This window comes from Amblyomma mixtum, chromosome 3 (genome assembly GCF_055824585.1).
Source record: "Amblyomma mixtum isolate Tamu chromosome 3, ASM5582458v1, whole genome shotgun sequence".
Taxonomy (NCBI): Eukaryota; Metazoa; Arthropoda; class Arachnida; order Ixodida; family Ixodidae; genus Amblyomma; species Amblyomma mixtum.
In genome coordinates this window covers 33,083,893-33,102,484 of record NC_143014.1, presented here as the reverse complement: position 1 = coordinate 33,102,484, position 18,592 = coordinate 33,083,893, and the positions used below count along the sequence as shown (strand labels likewise).

Below are 18,592 nucleotides of genomic sequence, written 5' to 3'. Positions count from 1 at the left end.
GCAAACTCACCTGTTCGCGTTTTGGAAACTCGCGCATAGACTCAGCTGTGCCCTTGAACACTTCACCATCCAACATGCTGTCGCCATTCATCTGGTGGGTTGGGTCCTGCTCATGGTTCACAGTAGACTCGTGTGGCATCTGAAGAGAGTGCAGTAAAGAAAGACATCTAAGGCTATGAGCAACATATCATGAAAATCGAGGGACTATGCTATATCCACCAATGGCAAGTGATCAATGTCACACCAAGTGTTGCCATACTCAAGGGGTGTAAAAAACAAAAGCCAAACAAGCAGCATCTGGAGGTGCATGTGGAAAGCAGTGGCAGGTCAGGATAGCAAGTGCTGTTTACTACATTTTACTACGATTGCCACGATACTTAAAGGGTAAGATGAAATGAAAGAGGACACAAAGAGATGTTCATATTATATATGACGTTCCACGTCACACCAGCGGTAACTCAGGACGTACTACGTCCGTCGCTTATGAATGTGGTGGGTGGCGCTGATAAACACTCTCAAGGTTAGGCCACTTGTAAACATAAATACCCCCGAAAGCAGAAGATCTCACAGCCGCCACTGTAGCTCAGTTGGTAGAGCACCAGACGCGTGATTCGGAGGTCGTTGGTTCGGTTCCCACTGGCGGCATGTGGTCTAGGAGAGACGTGGAGCTATCCAAGCCAGCGACATATGTGTTCCAAGCCATGGCAAGCCCGCTTAAATTCAAAGGGGCATCTAGCCTCCCAGGATTGCAACATGTCAACAGTGCTTCAGTAAATTTGAAGGAATGATAATTACCTAAAGCTTACAATGAATCAGTGAAGCTGCTGAATTGGGCAACCTGGTTAATTAAAAGACTAGCACATAAAACTAGGACAAAGACAGAGAAGGAGACAGGACGAGCGCTAAACATCAACTGAAGGTTTACTACACCAAACATGTACTTAAAACACAAAATGTTGGAGGGAAGTGCGGTGTGGACGTCATGTTCACCGCCCCCGAAAAGCTGGTGCGCATGTGCAAAGCCGTCAATGAGAAGAGGAAACTGGTATGCACCATAAAACACCTGTGCAAGTTCGTTCCGTGCACTGCTGGCATTGTATACCGCATACCCCTCTCATGCGGTAGATGCTACGTGGGACAGTCTGGACGCTGCCTAAATGAACGGCTACGAGAGCATCGCACGCTGGTGGATTCATTGGCGGGGGGCAGCCATTTGGCTACGCATTGTAAGCGGTGCGGGTGCGTGCCGGCGTTTGATGCCACGTGTGTGCTTGGTAGGGGAGGCACAAGGTTAGGTCGTGAGATCTGTGAGGCTTATCACATTATCAGGGAAGGTGACAAGTGTGTAAGCACGACGTCACTTGCCCTGACCAGGAAAGAAACCATGTATCTTCGAAACAGTTTGCCACTTCTTGATTAGTTTTTTGTAACTCAGTGTGCGCATGTGCCACTGAAGTGTTTTAAGTACATGTTTGGTGTAGTAAACCTTCAGTTGATGTTTGGCGCTCGTCCTGTCTCCTTCTCTGTCTTTGTCCTAGTTTTATGCGCTAGTCTTTTAATTAACTATGTCAAACCAACTAGCCCAGCTTTCCGCCTTGATTGGGCAACCTGAACATACTCCAGCTTCATCTTCTTCGTCACAATATTGTTAGAGTCTCCGAGTTTGACACTCAAGAACAGCGGATGAAGCAGATACTTTTGTTTTCAGGGTATGGCAAAAGGTTCAAAATTTTTCTTGCAGCATGAAAAGTGATGCAACGAGGCTGCCATGTGCGAACATTCTGATCTACAATTATCTACACAATGTTCACCTACAGTTGCCCCTTTTGAGAGGGCTGTGGAATTATGGCAATCTTTTTCACTGTCATCAAAAGCCGTCCCCACTAGTAGTGTACCCCTTTTAGACACTGATTATGTTCTACTGTCGACAAAAATTCGAAAATTTCTGTGTGTATATTTAAAGCCCCCTGTTTCACAAAAACAACATGGAGGCCCCAGAAACTTAAGGAATTCTATACTGTGAAAGTATGTGGCATACGAGAATTTGCATGGAGGCCCCAGAAACTTAAGGAATTCTATACTGTGAAAGTATGTGGCATACGAGAATTTGCAGCCTTATTCTTCGGTCAAACACATTAATGCCAAATTGATTACCTGCCTTATCTGTAGCTGTTTCCACAGTGAAAACTCAGATACACTTTAGTAGGACATCACACCATGCCAACATAGAAAGGAGAGACAGCACAAGACAGCACTTCCTAGGTGTGCTGCAGAACCTCATGATGTCAACCTCCACTTCTTGGTTTGGAAAAGAGATTTTGTTCTCTAGCCTCTAAATGGTCGTGACATTTGATTCAGCAGAAATTTCAAATGTAGCCGGCATCACTGACTTCCTGAAAACAATGCTAGATGCTTTAAAAAAATTTTTGTAATGTCACGTGCACAAACGTAGACGCCGTGCCGCAAAGGGCTCTGTAAATGTAAAACAACTGCTCTGAATGTCACTGAAATTCAAATGACCACATATAACGGTACAGAGATGCCCGTAAAAATTAATACTTCGGTCTAACTAAAGCTGCCAGATCTGTGTGCAGTTTTTGCAACAATGCTTGTGTTTACATTTGGCTAGCATTAAGTTTCTGGCTTGCAGTGGTTTCAGCCCAGCAAGTGTATAATATGCAAGCAGCCACAATCTCGTACTCCTCACACATAGAAACCAAATTGTTCACAAAATACAACAACTTAAAATAGTGGCATACTGGTCTTGAAAATAACATATCCACATTTCGTCTATCCATCTAGAACCACAATCTGAAACTGACATGGATTTTCAGTGGTTCATACGAACTAATCTTGAGTCTATTAACTGGCAAACAAGACTGCGCCAGCAAGACCTCCAAAAAGCCACCTCTAGTCCACAGAGCTCAAAATTCTGGCTCCAGTTATGTGGCGTTATCCTGTCTAATGACAAGCACACTGCTAAGGCTTCCAACAAAGGGTCTTGTGCAGTCTACTTCCTAGTCCCCAAGAACAAAGGCTCTATTTTGTTGGTAGCAGTGTCCTACAATGAAGGCAGCTTACCAGCATCGGTGGAGCCCGAAACATGTAGCTGAACGGGTAATACATGAGGTTGACAAAAGTGAAGGCATAGATGTCAGCATAGCGGCAAATTTGGTTGGCGAAAAATGTCTGCCGAGAACCTGAAATAGCCCAAACATGACAAGAGTAAAAGCCCTGGCCTAGCGTGTGCCCCAAAGAGAATAATTCCGTCGCACTCACCACTACGGAACATGCTGCCAAGAATTCCATAGCACATGTCCAACTCATGAGAGGTTTCCTAAATAAAAGAAGAGGTAATTCAATTGCCTAATGCCCTCTGTGTAACCACAATGTACTACTTGGCAGCCAGTGCAACCACTCACCCGGATAGACTGACGCAGCTTGCCTATGTCAGGCACATCCGTGGAACTGCTGTCCAGGTTCCTTCACGAAGAATAAAAAACACATAATGAATAGAACGCACTAAGGAAGTGAAATGTACTACAGGAGGAATAACACTGACTTGTAGATATCGCCCAAGCATATGTCCAGTTCCTGCAGCTTCTCAAACAATGTCCATCTGTTTATGCTGACGTTGATTTCCTTTTCCAGCTCGGGAATCATGAGGAAGGTGCGCCAGCCACGTGTCTTTTTAGACTTGAGAATGTCTCCATAAATGTGGTCACCGATGTAGAGGACATCCTTTCCCTTTGCTCCTACAAACTCCGTGAAGACATCACAGCTGCCTGCAATTGACCACAAGAACATTGCACTCCTGACGCAGCTCATGTCTAAAGAAAACATGATGTTACCAAATTAACTATTCTAGGAGCATGTGATACAAACATTCCAGGAAATTCCGAGGGCTCTGCTTCACTGTCTTGAAAATGTATACAGGCTACAGAGAGATACAATACAATACTCACAATGTGGTTAATGTTTCTCTATGAAAGCTTGAACAGATTTAAATCTGCAGTTCTCTGTATATGATCTTTTTTTATACACGTTATGAGCTTTTTTATATAGAAGTTCATTTAGCCGCCGCGATGGCTCAATGGTTATGGCACTTGGCTGCTGACCCAAACGACGCGGGTTCAATCCCGGCCACGGCAGTCGAATTTCGATGGAGGCAAAATTCCACAGGCCTGTGTACTGTGCGATGTCAGGGCAAGGTAAAGAACCCCAGGTGGTCGAAATTTCCGGAGCCCTTCCCTACGGTGTCCGGCATGGCCCGAGTCGCTTTGGAACGTTAAGCCCCCATAAAACAAGCCAGAAGTTGTTTCACTCTCAAAGTCACTTTGTTGCAAAAATTTACTTAAGGCTTTAAGTGCATTAGATTTACAAGCGACAAGCACACACAACATGGCAACGAAGTTCTTTTGATCAAGTACTTTTGCTAGCTACCCCCCCTTGTCCCCCTGGTTTTCAGCATCATGTTTATAAACACGGCAATTCATGTCTGCTACTGGCTACGTGTTGTCATGTCGTAAAGAAATAAATCTGTTTGCACAACAACAACAACAACATGGATTCAAGGTAAGAGGTGAATACACTGTGCTTGGCAGAGAAGCAACTGCAATGCAAATGCATATCAGCCATTACAGGCAGAAGATATCTATAATCAGGAATGAGAGCCATAGGAAGAATCAAGAATAGAAACAACCTCCCATTATTGCTCATAACTTGATTTCAAGGAAACATTCGCTGGACCACGTTCTTTCCAATAAACCCCAGTTGCTTGTTACCGCCCATCCTGTCCACTTCTCTTCCCACATCCTGTTCCAGTCATGGCTCTTTTTACCCTTTGAAATTTTCTGCAGGGAATACATACCACAATTTCAGGCTTTTCAAACAGCGAAATTGAGGAACACATGCTTTAGAGGCCCAGGTTAGGAAGACGTTCAAAAAAGCACTGAAAAAGCACCTGAGCACATTGTAAAGTTGCTAGTACAATTCCATAGTAGTGGCCACCTTTCAATTTTTTTCTTTTTTCTGCATCAACAGAAACTACACTGCAGCCAGTCAATAGCACTGAATTCAGGTTCCTACGCTAGAGGCAACCTGAGGATTGTGCACTAGTCACCAAAGCTTGCAGCTCTGCACGAGGCACATTGTATGTACGAGCAGCTGATGATACAATAAAGCTATCTTTCCAACTTAAAAAGAAGGTAAGAGTCATGATGCTATACCTTCACTTCGGTGCAGTGTGTGCAACAATAATGACACTTCCCTCTTTTGCTCTGCGCAAATCAATTCAACAGATTTACTTCCTCCAAATTTCATTCAGGTGGAGGAAGCAGCATGTAGAGCTTTTGCCAAATATATGCAGTCCAACCCCATGCTGTGTGGCTCGTTCCGAGTCATCAGCACTTCAAATCTCTTGAAGGTGAAAGAAACATTCGCCCTCGCCCTTCCAATGCTTGAGACTTAAAGGGATGCCAGAAAGCATCACTGTACAGCTTAGAAGCAAATCTTATGGGCTGTGTACTCCTGACAAAGGCCATACATCTGAGCACTTAAAAACAAATGCTTACTTGAATATTCTCGAATGCCGGGACCAACCATATCAAAGTAGTACTTTCTGAATTTTTAACGTTAACTGTCTTTCTTAGCGAACACAGTTCCAAGATATAATCGGTACCAACTGAAAACTAAAAACTATTTCAAATTGGTTTGCAAATGTTTGGAATTTTTTTGCTGCATTACAAAACTTCAATATAGTGCTATATAATTACACTTTTTTTTTATGTACAAATGCTGGTTCAGGTTAGCTGACTTATCCTGCATGCGGTCCACAGATGTTCAAGCCAAGTGTTCAGCACTGCAGTTGCTACTAACATCACTTTTTGCAAGCAACAGATGGGAGTTAACAAAGTGAGTTTTCGCACAATTTGTACAGTTGAAATGTCTTTTGTGGGGTGCTTTGTTAAACATTTGTCAATAACTTGTAAAAGGATAAGTAATGGCCTGTATCACCTCCTGCAGAAATTCCCAGGCCAACATGTATGGAGTGCGGCCACAAGTGCATGCTGCCAATATGGCTCCATTACTTGGTCCATACAACTTCATGAGCAATATAGTGAAAGTCTTCCTAGACATATTTTGAATTGAAAAAAATAGCAAGTGGCACAGTCTTTGCATAGTCATGCACTCACTACGGTCGGGAGTGCCTTTAACCTGGCAATTTTTGCAACAGACGAGACACATAAGGTAATATGCGAGCTAGTCATGCAAACAAGAAATCCCCCAACCCCTAACTGATGGCTCCATAGACCAACATCGCTACTTTCTCAGTTTCACTGAAAAATTGACTCGACGAATATTCAAGATATAAAATCACACTCGCCTCCAGAGTAGACCTGGCCAAGCTGCAGAGGGCCAATGTGGCTACCAATACGAAGGGCTCCTGTGCTCTAAAGACATGAAACAGTTCAAATAAATAAACATAGAGTATGAAATACTCTGCATGTCTTCTCTACACTAAGGCTGTTTCACTTACCGTGTCTACCTGCCGCAAGATTGTGCCCTCGCCAAAGAACAAAGGCTTTCGTGCATCGACGACAATGTAGTCGAAGTACGACTCCCAGGTTCGCTACAAAAAACAGCCGAATGGTTACTATTCTGACAAAGCTGAAAACAAAGCAGTTTCCATAACTACTTCAGATACTTACATGGTTTGTGCTTGGAAAGTCAAACAGGTACTGCATAACTTTCTGCAAAAGCAAGTGAAATTTAAAATATGCTAGAACTAGCTCTTGGAACAAGCTCTAAACTATAAAAGTGCAACGACTTAATGACTTACTGCTGTGTATGCATAGTCACTGTTGGTCAGCAAGAAGAGCTTCTTATCGTGTGCACGCATCCTAAGAAAAAAAAAGAACTCTCATATAAACATGCCATCAGATTATCAGTAAACCGTCAGAATTTCAAGGCACAGTTGCACAGAACAGAGCCATATAATGTATGGCTGAAAAAAAAAAAAAAAGCAGTATAGCTCTGTCTTGATATTTTGTTCACAACTTGAATATTTTAAATGAAGCATTTGGTACTGCCTAGTAAAGAGACCAGAACATGATTTCGGAAACCTGAGTGATCAAAACAAAAAAAGTGATCAAACAAGCATAGTGTGGTTGCAAGCATCTTGTATACACAGAACTTGAGCCACAAAAAACAACAGGCAAGGAAGAAGCACACCTCAAATTCTGGTTTCCACTTTTGCCAAGATCTTGCAAGGCTCCTGTTAAATTGACAACCTGTCATGACCTTCAGTAAGGGTTAACAGTATGAATAAATAAATAAATAATAAATAAAGCACACAGCTGCAAGGCATGCTTGGACCTGTGATATGTCATGGAGCCACTCAAACTTCCAAACAAAGTTGTCTGTCAGTGGCTGTAGTCTTTTCTGCATCCTTACCTCTGTGTACACCCCTGCAATAATGCTCCTTGGCCACCGCAAGTAGCGTAAGTAAATACTAAATAAATTTACCAAGGCTACTTCAGCATGTCATGCTTCAAATTACATAGTGTTTTCTTCTAGTTATTCCATGCATTTCACCATGGTTTTCCTTAGTTTTTAAACAATTGAATCAGCACGAACATAAACATCTAAATAACTGTTGAGTTACTCATGTTCTCTGCATTCAACAGCTGAGTGAAACATATTATGACAATGCTGAAGAATGATAATGATAAACTTCAGGCTATGGTTGAAAACAGACTTTTCTTGATGCATAATTTCATTGCTATTTATTCGTATCCACTAGTTTGTGCATTTATGTTATCTGTGTTCTGCTGAAGGCATGCATCACCTACCATGCACAAAGCAATACTACAGCTGCCTCTCATGGGACTACCAGTATCAAAAATAAGCGAGCATACTTCATTGCATGAAGCACACAGTTTTTCGGAACTGTAAAACTTCTAAATATGCATACAGTAGAATCTCGATAAACGGAAATCGGTTAAACGGAACTACCGCTTAAACGGAACAAACGCCTCGCGATTGGTTGGTTTTGTATTAAGCCAATGTAAAAAAAATCTCGTTAATTGGAACTCAAATTTTGCGACCACCGCGTTAACGGAACCGAAAAACTCGAAACCGCAACTAGTTGGACAAGCGCAGTGCCATCGCGGTACGCATCAATGCTCCCCTCCTCCTCCTCCCCGCGTCACCTCTCCGGTTTCCGTCTCCGGCGGTTTCCGGTTTGCTCGTACACTGCCCTCCGCATCGCTCGCTTGGGTTCACGGCGGTTGTGTTCAGTTAGGCCTAAGCCCTAGAGCTTTTGTTCGGTCCGATGGCAGCGCAAAAACGACCGCACAATGCACTTGCGTTGGAAAGGAAGATGGAGATCATCAACGACTTCGAGAGTGGTCGCTTCACGAAAACAGCGCTAGCGACGAAGTACGCCGTCCCCAAAAGCAGCCTAACAAGAATTCTTCAGGACAAGGACAAGCTGCGGGAGGCGTTCGAGACGTCACGCTTTGGTCCTCAAAGAAAACGACTGCGAGCGGCTGACCACGAAGACTTGGAGAAATGCCTGGTGCTTTGGCTGCGCAGAGCCCGCAGTGAAAACATCCCAATCAGCGGGCCACTAATTCGTGCAAAAGCGGATGAATTTGTTCTTCACCTCGGCATCGAGGGTTTCTCGTGCAGCGAGGGGTGGCTGACCCGGTTTAAAGAGCGCAATGGACTGGTGTTTCGTGCTGTTTCAGGGGAAGCTGCCGCTGCTGACGCGACGGCATGCGGAGACTGGCGAGAAAGACGGCTGCCCGAGATTCTGGAGGAATACGATCCAGAGAACATCTACAATGTAGATGAGCCTGCACTCTTTTACAAGTTGCTCCCCTCAAAATCGCTATCATTTAGAGGAGAGAAATGCACCGGAGGGAAGCTGAGCAAGGACAGGCTGACCGTCCTTATCGGTGCCAACATGACGGGCAGCGATAAGTTGAAGCCGCTAGTGATTGGCAAATCGAAGCATCCTCGTTGCTTCAAAAACGTCGCAACCTTGCCCGTTTCATACCAGGCCAATGGCAAGGCGTGGATGACGCAAGCCATTTTTAGTGAGTGGATTTATCGCGAGGATGCGCGCTTCTCTCGCAACAAGCGGAAAGTTTTGTTCCTGGTGGATAACTGCCCTGGACACGGAACTGTGCCAGGTTTGAAGTCCATACAGCTGGAATTCCTGCCAGCGAACACCACAGCACTGCTGCAGCCTATGGATCAGGGTGTGATTCAAGCGCTCAAGTCGCGCTTCCGCAAAAATCTTCTTAGGAGGATGCTCTTATGCATGGATCAGGGGAAAGAGTACAAGGTAGATGTACTGCGTGCCGTTTACCTCCTGGATGATGCTTGGCGGCAGGTTAGTGCAACCACCATTGCCAGCTGCTTCAGGCATGCGGGGTTTGCCGCAACCACAGAAAAACCCAGCACACAGAGTGAGCCTGATGATGTTCACGACGCAGCCGAGGAAGATTTGCTACTAGAGAATTGTGCTGCGATGGGCATTCAACTTGATGAATATGTCCAGATCGACAGCGATGTGGCAACGTGCCCAGAAAATACCGTGCACAGCATTATAGCTGATGTCTGCCCCCCTGATGAAAGTGAAGACGAGGAGGAAGAGCTTGAAAACGAGACCGCTGACTGATCCTGTGGTGACACCTGCGCAGGCGGAATCGGCAGTCCAAATGCTGAAGAGTTTCTTCCAACGAGAAGAAGGTTCGGAAGTGTTTCTGCACAGCCTGTCAAGTATGGGTGATGCCATTAACAAAAAACGGCTGCGAGAGCTCAAACAAGCAAATATAAAATCCTTTTTCACTAGCCAATAAGTGGTAATTCCCACTCTTTTGACATTTTTTTTTAAATTTCAGTACTAGTACTACTGGAAAAAAAATTCACTGCTTATTTTTCTCTAATAAAGTTTGTTCTCATAGTGTACCGTTCTCCTTATTACCTAGATTTCGCAAATTGAGATCAGCTGAGACTGCCAACTGCGCGCGCGCGCGCCAGCCGCGTAGGGATCACGCGGAAGCGGATTGCGCAATGCTGAACCTATTCTCTCTCTAAACGAAACTCCTGATAAACGGAACATATTTTCCCGGTCCCTTGAGGTTCCGTTTAACGAGAGTCCACTGTATGTACTAGCTTTCTCCCTAGCCACAGTCTCCTTTATATCACTCCTAATATGTCTGCCCAACTGCATTAAAATGCAAGGGAAGTGTGTCACACTGAGGCAGAACCACTACTATACAGAACTTGTGCTGTCGATGCACACCCTGACAGCAAAAACAGCTGACACAGAGACAACTAGGACACAGATTACATTTTTTTTTTTTGACAATTACCAATGCTGCAGCATGCATTGATACAGGATTGTCACCACGCCCACCACACTTTTCCAACAGTAACAAACGTCTAGAACACTGGCAACCTCAAATGCCAAAAAGTGGATTTGGTATTGGCAATGACTCAGCAGACATTATAGCAGTAGTATAACGGAGGCTATGTTCTACTCACAGCATCCTCTACATGAACTTGCTTCATTTAGATGCACTCTGCAACAATTGTGAAAGTGAGGTGGCTGATTGGTATATGCAGCTACAGAATACAGCAATTAGTGTAATCACTACGAACCTATCAAGTAGCAAAGGTAGCCTCTCATCCTTCTCCAAGTACTTGTCAAGGTTGTTAATGGTCTCAGTCTTAAGTTGACCCTGTGAACAGAGCAATGCAGAAAAGCACCAGTGTATATGTAACAAGGAAAACCACATACTGGATAGCTAAATAATTACGGATGACAAAACCCATATATCAGTTCCACTGATGCTCAGAATTTTGTTACAACAACAGTGCATGTTGGTTGGTAGCAGCACTGCTTAAAATATATTCTCATGAAAATTCATGACAAGCCAGAGTACAAAGCAGTGAAATCATATGGCAACTGCTAGTCAAAAATGGGCTCAATAGCTTTCCATATCCTTTTGCCATGTGCCGCTAGCAGCAGAGGAGTGCAGTGCTCAGCAGTGGCGGCACATGGAGCAGGGGCAAGATCAAGGACAAAGTGTACCAGTGCTCCTTGATAGTGCCAATGTCGACATGGAGGTTTCAAAACAGACAGTTTGGCACTGTTCAAGCCAGGCAATGGACAAGTGTGAGCAAGCACACACGTGCACACACTTTCTACACTAGGGGATTTTCACAATCTAAAATTTCAGACCTCAGCAGGATTCACAAGCCTGAAGAGTACATTACCCAGTTCAGATTGGCAGGCATAGAAATGGAAGCTACAGTTGGCATCAGCAAGTCAGCAGCTGAATTCTAAACAATGTACCTGTGTTGAACCTCTCTGCCATTAGCTGGCATCTTGGCCATGCTCAATTACCTTTGTCATTCGTCCTGAAGTGCCTGGCTGGCACCCATCATCCAAACCTATTATCCTTATTACGCCAAACCACTGCTTGAAATACAACTTACATTTCTGTTTCTATTTATGTGTAGCACTGTGGATTGACTTGGACATATTCGTTTGTGCACCCTGGGCATGTCACGTGATGTTAACATAAACAACAACCATGATGCAAACAAACACCAATGCTTTGGTTCAATAAGTCGCTTTTGTTGGTGCTCCAGTTTGTGAGCCTCTGCTCTCTTACTTGGAACCCCAGCCAATTAAGAGTCGAAGGCGAGCAAGCGAGCGCCCTTTACATTTACCTGTTTGTTTCCATGGGCGTAGTACCTTGTTAGCAAGCATCTCTTTAGTGTCTTATATATGTTTCTGTGAGGGGACCTTCCCTCCGACTTACGACCAGAGTGCAGGGTGCCCCTTTGGTTCATAAGTTGGGCGGAGCACTTTTTCGGCCCCGTAGCCAGGTGTCCAATCTTTTATGATAGCCAAAACATGGATCCAAGAACTCTCTGCATTTCTTGGAAAGAGCCCCTGCACATGTGCGCGCCTCTGCGTGCATTTCTTTTGTATATATTTGTGTGTTTTCAGGGCCCTGAAGTGCGCAAATTTCAAAGGTGCCATGAGAAACAAGTAAAGCAGCAGAGTAGATGTGAAAGTGATAAGGGGAAGCACTGCATGTGCAGTGCCCGACTGCAAGTGCACAAGCGATATGTGCAACTTTGTCAACATGTATTCTAGCACTGTAAATAAGTTTTCCTTGCAAATATAGCCTTTGGTGTTTATCCACACACAAATTTAATTATCTAATAATCCGCGAGTTTCTAACAGGTGCTATACATTCATGAATGTGCAAGATGCTCACAAATTTCAGCCCTAATTTCCTGGCGTCACCTGCAATTTAGTTTTAGCGAACTGTATTTTGAAGTACAGTATGCTGTACTTTGATATTCGTTGATTAATTGTCAGCAAAATGCATCAAATTGTATCTCAAAAAAAACTATAGCTAAGTTTTAGGTTTATCAGTAGACTCCATAATGCAGAACATTTTAACAATTTTTTTTTTCTTCTTTCACATATCAATTTTCTTTACAAACACAGTTACTGGGCACAGCAAATAATGACGCACAGCAAATAATGCTGCACAGTGGTGCATCATATATTCCTTTGTACAGAAATCGCAACAACGAAAAATTTAGAAAAAAAAAGTGAATTATATACTGGCAACAATGGTATATACACCTTTCCAACCTGGGCGCTGCCATATAGTTCCCTGGACTGCAGTGGGCACTGCGCTAGCACGGTGGAAGCGGCGGCGGAACCGGTTTCCGACAGTCCAGAGAGGAGGCATTTCGCCGCTTCCACCGTGCTAGCGCGAGGTGCCCACTGCAGTCCAGGGAACAATATGGCAGCGCCCAGGGAGCCCTTTTTGGAAAGGTGTATATACTTCACCTCCCAAGCAGTCTGTAGCACTGTAGCTACTATGGCAATTTGAGCCAATCAGGATAGCATGCACTCCATAAATGTGTTCCTCCTCACTCTAATACGTATTAGCCAACCGGTCGCTCCATCTCTGGGCAGAAAGGAGTACCAGAAGTCAGCTGCTCTACCTTCACAGTAAGTGGTGCTTGGTGTCTCTAAGCTTTTTTTTTCGACTGGAAATGTGATGTAAAGAGATTTGAGGACTTTAAAGGTAAACAGCTGCTCGCTTGCTTGGCGAAAAAAATTGGCTGTGGTTTGACCAATGGCCATCCCGAGAAGAATTGCGGAAGCAAAAGCACGGCAATCACAGCGGTGGCAGCATCTCAGGGGGCACTTTGACTGCGTAGAGTGAAGTGCGTAGAGGCGAAAGCGTTTTCCGCACCACTTTGACTGCCTCTGTGGCACTGGTGACGCCACCACTGGATGACGTCACACATAATTATTGACTAATTACTAAGTAAGGGCAAGTTACTAATCAATTGTTAATTACTGATTAATGAGTAAATAATAATCAACTGCTAATTAATTACACTTAAGCTTCGCCTTTAGGAGTGGAACGCGACAGAGTGTTGTAGCGCTACCAGGGAGTCCACGGAACGCCACCACCCATTCGGAACGATGCCTTGCTCTTTGAACACAATGCTTTTTGAGGAAAGGAAATGGCGCAGTAATTTTCTGTCATCTCGGTAGACACCTGAACCACACCGTACAGGAAGGAAGGAAGTCTGAGTGAAAGAAGAAAGAGAAAGAGGGGCCGTAATGAAGAAAATGAAAATTGCATTTGAGGAAAGGAAAATACGCAGTAACTGTCTCGCATATCTCGGTGGACACCCGTCATCGTTTGTAGAGGAAGGGAGGAAGTGGGAGTGAAAGAAGAAAAAGAAAGAGGGGCGTAATGAAGAAAATGAATTGTATTTGAGGAAAGGAAATTACGCAGTAACTGTTTCTCACTCGCTCCTCGCACATCCACATTTGGGGCTCTCCGGGGCTCCGCGAAATCACTCACACCTAGCGTAGTGTTGCTTCCACAACAAAAGTGAACTTTCAACAGATGGCGTATAGGAAGCATGACCAACTCGATGAACGCTATGCTTGCGAATGGCAGCACACCACTTTGCAGCAGGCCTCCACAGAGCTGCATCCATGTGGGATTTCTCTGCTAATTTGACCAGTTATTTAAACACCCGCAGCATTTGAAAAACACTAGCCTGAACTACAGGTTCAATTATTATTTTAATTATTCGAAAACAATTCAACATTGTCCACATATCTGAGGGACTGTTTGTTGTGTTCCTGCAGCACTGACCACACTGCTGCAATCTACTGGCGAGATGGAGTACAGTTTCTACCCCCTCCCCCCCCCCCCCCCCCTCAAACAAAACAACAGCAGTGCTAAAGGTTTGTAGATCTCATCCTCTGCACGCAATATAAACTGCTACAGTGAGCAATCTGTCATACAATCACGACAGAGAAGATTTCCCTGAACTCTTAATGACACAGTATTATGCCTCATATTCCACTCTACTATGGCAGAACAGGATCAGAACGAATGACCAGCTCTTATAAGCCAAAAATTATGCCTATTGATTCCTTAAACACACAAAATACTTACATGTCACTGTAATGATTTACACAAATTATCCAAAACCTCAATGTAAAATATTATGAAACACTCCAAACAGTCAGCATCATGAAACATGACAAAAGGTGCTCATCACAAAAGAAGCCTTTTCTCAATTTCAATAAAAATACTATTAAGGAAGATTCTGTACAAGCTTACGTAGGTGTGGATGTTGTCCACAGCCCCACGGACATCCTGGAAGATGGATTTGTAAGACATGAACAAATTGCCAATCTTCACTCCAGTCTTTGTTCTGAAAAAGAACAAGAAAATGAAGCCAACTCAAGATATGAGCCCATTTTCAGTAATCCGTACTACCAAAATGATCTACCAGGTTGAAACAATTCACTAGTTCACTAGTCCTCTTGCCGACTAGTAGGAGGTTGTTCAACAGTTCTGGGGGGTTACAAATCGGATTCAGCTAATATTCCAGTGACATCAGTAGGACAATGCAAATACAAGCTGAAAGACAGACTTTTAGAAAGCTTAAGTCCCTGCCAAGAGTCCACTCTAAACAGCACCTGCTGCTGTGTACCAACACATACCTAATAAACATTAAAAACTTAGTTAAAATTTTGTTAACCAAGGTGAGGTACCTACCACAATTTCAAAAATGAGATATGGCTGCTGTAGATCACATTTCCCCAAAAATATTTCCCGTTCCACAGAGCAGTACTATAGTGTTCCACCCACTTAATTCACTGCCTGTGCATACAACTATGCTTAGATATTTTTCAGCACATCTTGCTGAGAAACCAGCTACACAGAACACTTTGGCTCGTGAGCATCACGCGTGGATAAAATTTGTCAAATGTGAGTTCCGAATTGGATATTAGCGTACAACATGCACAGTTCATCATCAGTTAAATGGTTAAAGCCAGCCCTGACCACATGTTCTCTCAAACCATGTCTTTCGGGTCAGCAGCCAAGCACCATAACCACTGAGCCACCATGGCGGCAGACTGTCAATATCATTGACTGAATAAAGCTGTAGTCTTCCTGTAAACCAAATGGTACAAATGCCCAAGTCTTAAACAGCGCCCTTACCAAGTACTGGAAAATAAGCAAAGTGATTCCATTCAATAAATCTGGTGACAAGCACTCAGCTAACGGCTATCGACCACTCAATTTCACATCTGTTTGACGAAGCTTTAGGAAGCTTATTTCATGCGACATCCAATTAATAAATTAAATTCTCCCTTCTCTTGATCGTAATTCTGCAAGCTGAGTGGAAGGCATTTGACAAAGTACCTCATGCCTTACTTCTGCATAAACTCAGTTCTCTTTGCATTGATCCAGATGTACCAGGATGTAGTCATAGCTTTCTGACCAAACATTTGCAAATTTTTCATTACATGTCTACTTAATACATGTCACAGTCAGTGTTGGGGCACCATTTTTTCCAGTTTATTCTGATCTACCTGACAATATAACAACATCAATGAGGTTGTTTCGTAACAATCGTTTATACTAGGAGATATTAATGGCACAGCACAACTACACGACGACCTTAACATGATACCCAAGCTGGTGCTCCAAATGGCACATGACCCTTAATATAGAATGTAAAGTAGTACACTTCTGATGTAAGATTCTTGAAAAAATCTGTTACTAATGCTAATCAGATGCTGGATTTTTAAAATGCTATTATACATGGCATCTCCATCAGCAAAGTTATTACGTTACATAGACACAGCACATTAATTTATTAAATCCCTACTCATCACACTGCAAAGTTAAAAGCTTCAGCATTCTCTTAATTCTTAATCATCATCACTTGTCTAGCGTAGCACTCGCAATGAATACAAAATCATTAACAGCCTTCTCCCTCTAAAACAAAACTGCCTGCCTGTGCATCTCTAATACATATAACAATAACAAAACCCTTTTATTAAAACCTAAACACACATTTCATCATGAATAAATTATTCATGATGAATGCTGCATCATGTTGTATGAAGATTAATTTCCTCTTAAAGACCATCAATGCAGCAAAACCACTCGACAATTTAGTTTCAACAGTATTGAAAAATTTTTAGAAGGCATTGAGCACTACCTACTTGCATCCATGACCATTTTCATTTTTTATTGTTTTGCTGCCTGTGGCCCTTTAATTTTCTTTTTCCAACACTTGGCAATGACTACCCGGAAATGATATTGTCCGTTATCACTTTTTCCTGTTTTTGTGTTTACTTGCAACACTGTTGCTGTATTCTGTAGAAATGCATTTCTCTTTTCTTGCATTAACATCTTTTTCTTCATTGGGCAGCTTTTTATATGTCCCATTCCCCTCAATAATGCCCTCTTGGTTATGACAGTGCTTGAAATATGTTTGGTTCTAGAGGTACATCATAAAATCCTCAATAAAAGTTATGTGAGCAACTCTACAAGGATAAAAACTCAACTCACGGGATATATTGTGGAGATGTGGAGAAGAAGTCGACAAGGCAGGCAAGCAGGTAAGTTTCTGTAAAAAAATAAAAGGCAGAAAGCAATGCAACAAGAAAATAAGTCAGTGAAATCACAAAATTATCACCTGTGACTCCCAGACTATACGCTAGCCTTGAGATAAGTTGGCAAGGTATGGTATAGTACAAGGGGTTTAATGGCCCACATCCAAAATGTGAACTAGGGCGACGAGAGACTCCGTGTGGATGACTCAATTTTGACCATCTGAGGCTCTTTAACATGTACTGACATCACACAGCAAGCAGGCATTTTTGCATTTCACCTCGTCCAGTGCGGTGCCATGGCTGAGGTTTGATCCCCCAAACTTGGGCTGAGCAGCCAAATGCACTAGCCACTAGAGAACATAAGGAGGTTAAGATATGGTTGCCTTCGATTGGTTCAAAACTCCACTCTGAAGAAGGAAAGTTGACTGGATGTTACTCTGATGGTTCAGACAAGATCCAACAAACACCTAATGAAAAACAAACATGCAACTAACTTTCACCATGGAATCAAATATACAAAGCTACTTAAAAAATGTTTTCAGAGGCTACTGCATATAAGTCACCATTAAACGCACATGAGCATCAGGGGACTTTATGGCAACATAGGCAACTGTGCATGTCCTGCCAAAAACAGGTGAAACAAAGAGCAGATTAAAAAAAATTGAGGGAGTGCACGAATATTTGGAAAGTTCAAACACCGAATCAAACATCCTCCTATTCAATTATTCGAACGAATCAAATAGTGTATGTTCAAAATTCTTCAAAAAAATCAAATATGTCCTGAAGTTTGACTAATTTTCAAATAACTGGCGTGAAGTTTGAATAACGTCTGCCGTATTTTTCCTCCACGACTATTCCAACAACAGGAACCATACACGCTGTGTACCATGCTGCCACAATCGGCATGTGCAGGTTGGAAGTTTCAGCACCACGATGCAGACCATTCGTGCGGCAGTGTTCATAATCATACACCACCTCCGAGATAGGATGAGGCAAACCCGGCCTTAATGCCTGACCTCAGAGGCCATGCCTCACACGTAGTTATCACCCGTCTCATGCACCAAGATGTGGCACCAGTTTAGATGATTACATTAGTGGCACAAGTTTAACAAAAGGTACTTTTCCTATGTGCATAACGTGACAGTGATAAAGTTGCGACTTCGTGTTGCGACCCTCCACGTCGCAACACGAAGTTTTAAAAGATACAGCTATAACTGCGAAAGCAGTGCTTCGCTGTTTCTCACGATTGCTCACTGAACATATGCACAAGAAGCGAATATTCATAAAAACATTCTATTTGTACTAGATTGAGTTCTCTCACTATTCTATTGATAATTGAATCATTAGCAAAGCTACACTACTGATATTTGATTCATTTCAGAAAAATTACTATTTGCTCCCCCCCCCCCCCCCCCAAAAAAAAAAAAAAATGTTACTGGAAAGCGTTAAAAGCCCAGTAGGACCTCAGAAAAGAGACGTTTGTTATGCGCTATCACAATCTTCCCAAAACTGCCCTAAAACTGCTTCATCCAGCTGACATGTACATGATATCTGTCCAGAAATGCAAAGGCTTTGTAGGCATTCCAAGAT

At 43.1% G+C, this 18,592-nt stretch overlaps 1 protein-coding gene across 5 annotated transcripts in view; it reads right to left on the bottom strand.

The window, feature by feature from the left end:
• The window catches only part of Nt5b (5' nucleotidase B), a 92,318-nt gene that overhangs the window by 772 nt on the left and 72,954 nt on the right, over positions 1–18,592 (bottom strand). For all 5 annotated transcript variants that reach the window (XM_089578636.1, XM_089578637.1, XM_089578635.1 and 2 more), the window contains 12 exons: positions 16,959–17,016; positions 14,709–14,802; positions 10,678–10,757; positions 6,842–6,902; positions 6,711–6,752; positions 6,539–6,631; positions 6,382–6,452; positions 3,563–3,781; positions 3,423–3,483; positions 3,280–3,337; positions 3,082–3,200; positions 11–139 (listed from right to left, as the gene is read on the bottom strand). In XM_089578636.1, the coding sequence (XP_089434762.1) occupies positions 11–139; positions 3,082–3,200; positions 3,280–3,337; positions 3,423–3,483; positions 3,563–3,781; positions 6,382–6,452; positions 6,539–6,631; positions 6,711–6,752; positions 6,842–6,902; positions 10,678–10,757; positions 14,709–14,802; positions 16,959–17,016 (1,085 nt within the window). The remainder of the gene's footprint in view (positions 1–10; positions 140–3,081; positions 3,201–3,279; positions 3,338–3,422; positions 3,484–3,562; positions 3,782–6,381; positions 6,453–6,538; positions 6,632–6,710; positions 6,753–6,841; positions 6,903–10,677; positions 10,758–14,708; positions 14,803–16,958; positions 17,017–18,592) is intronic.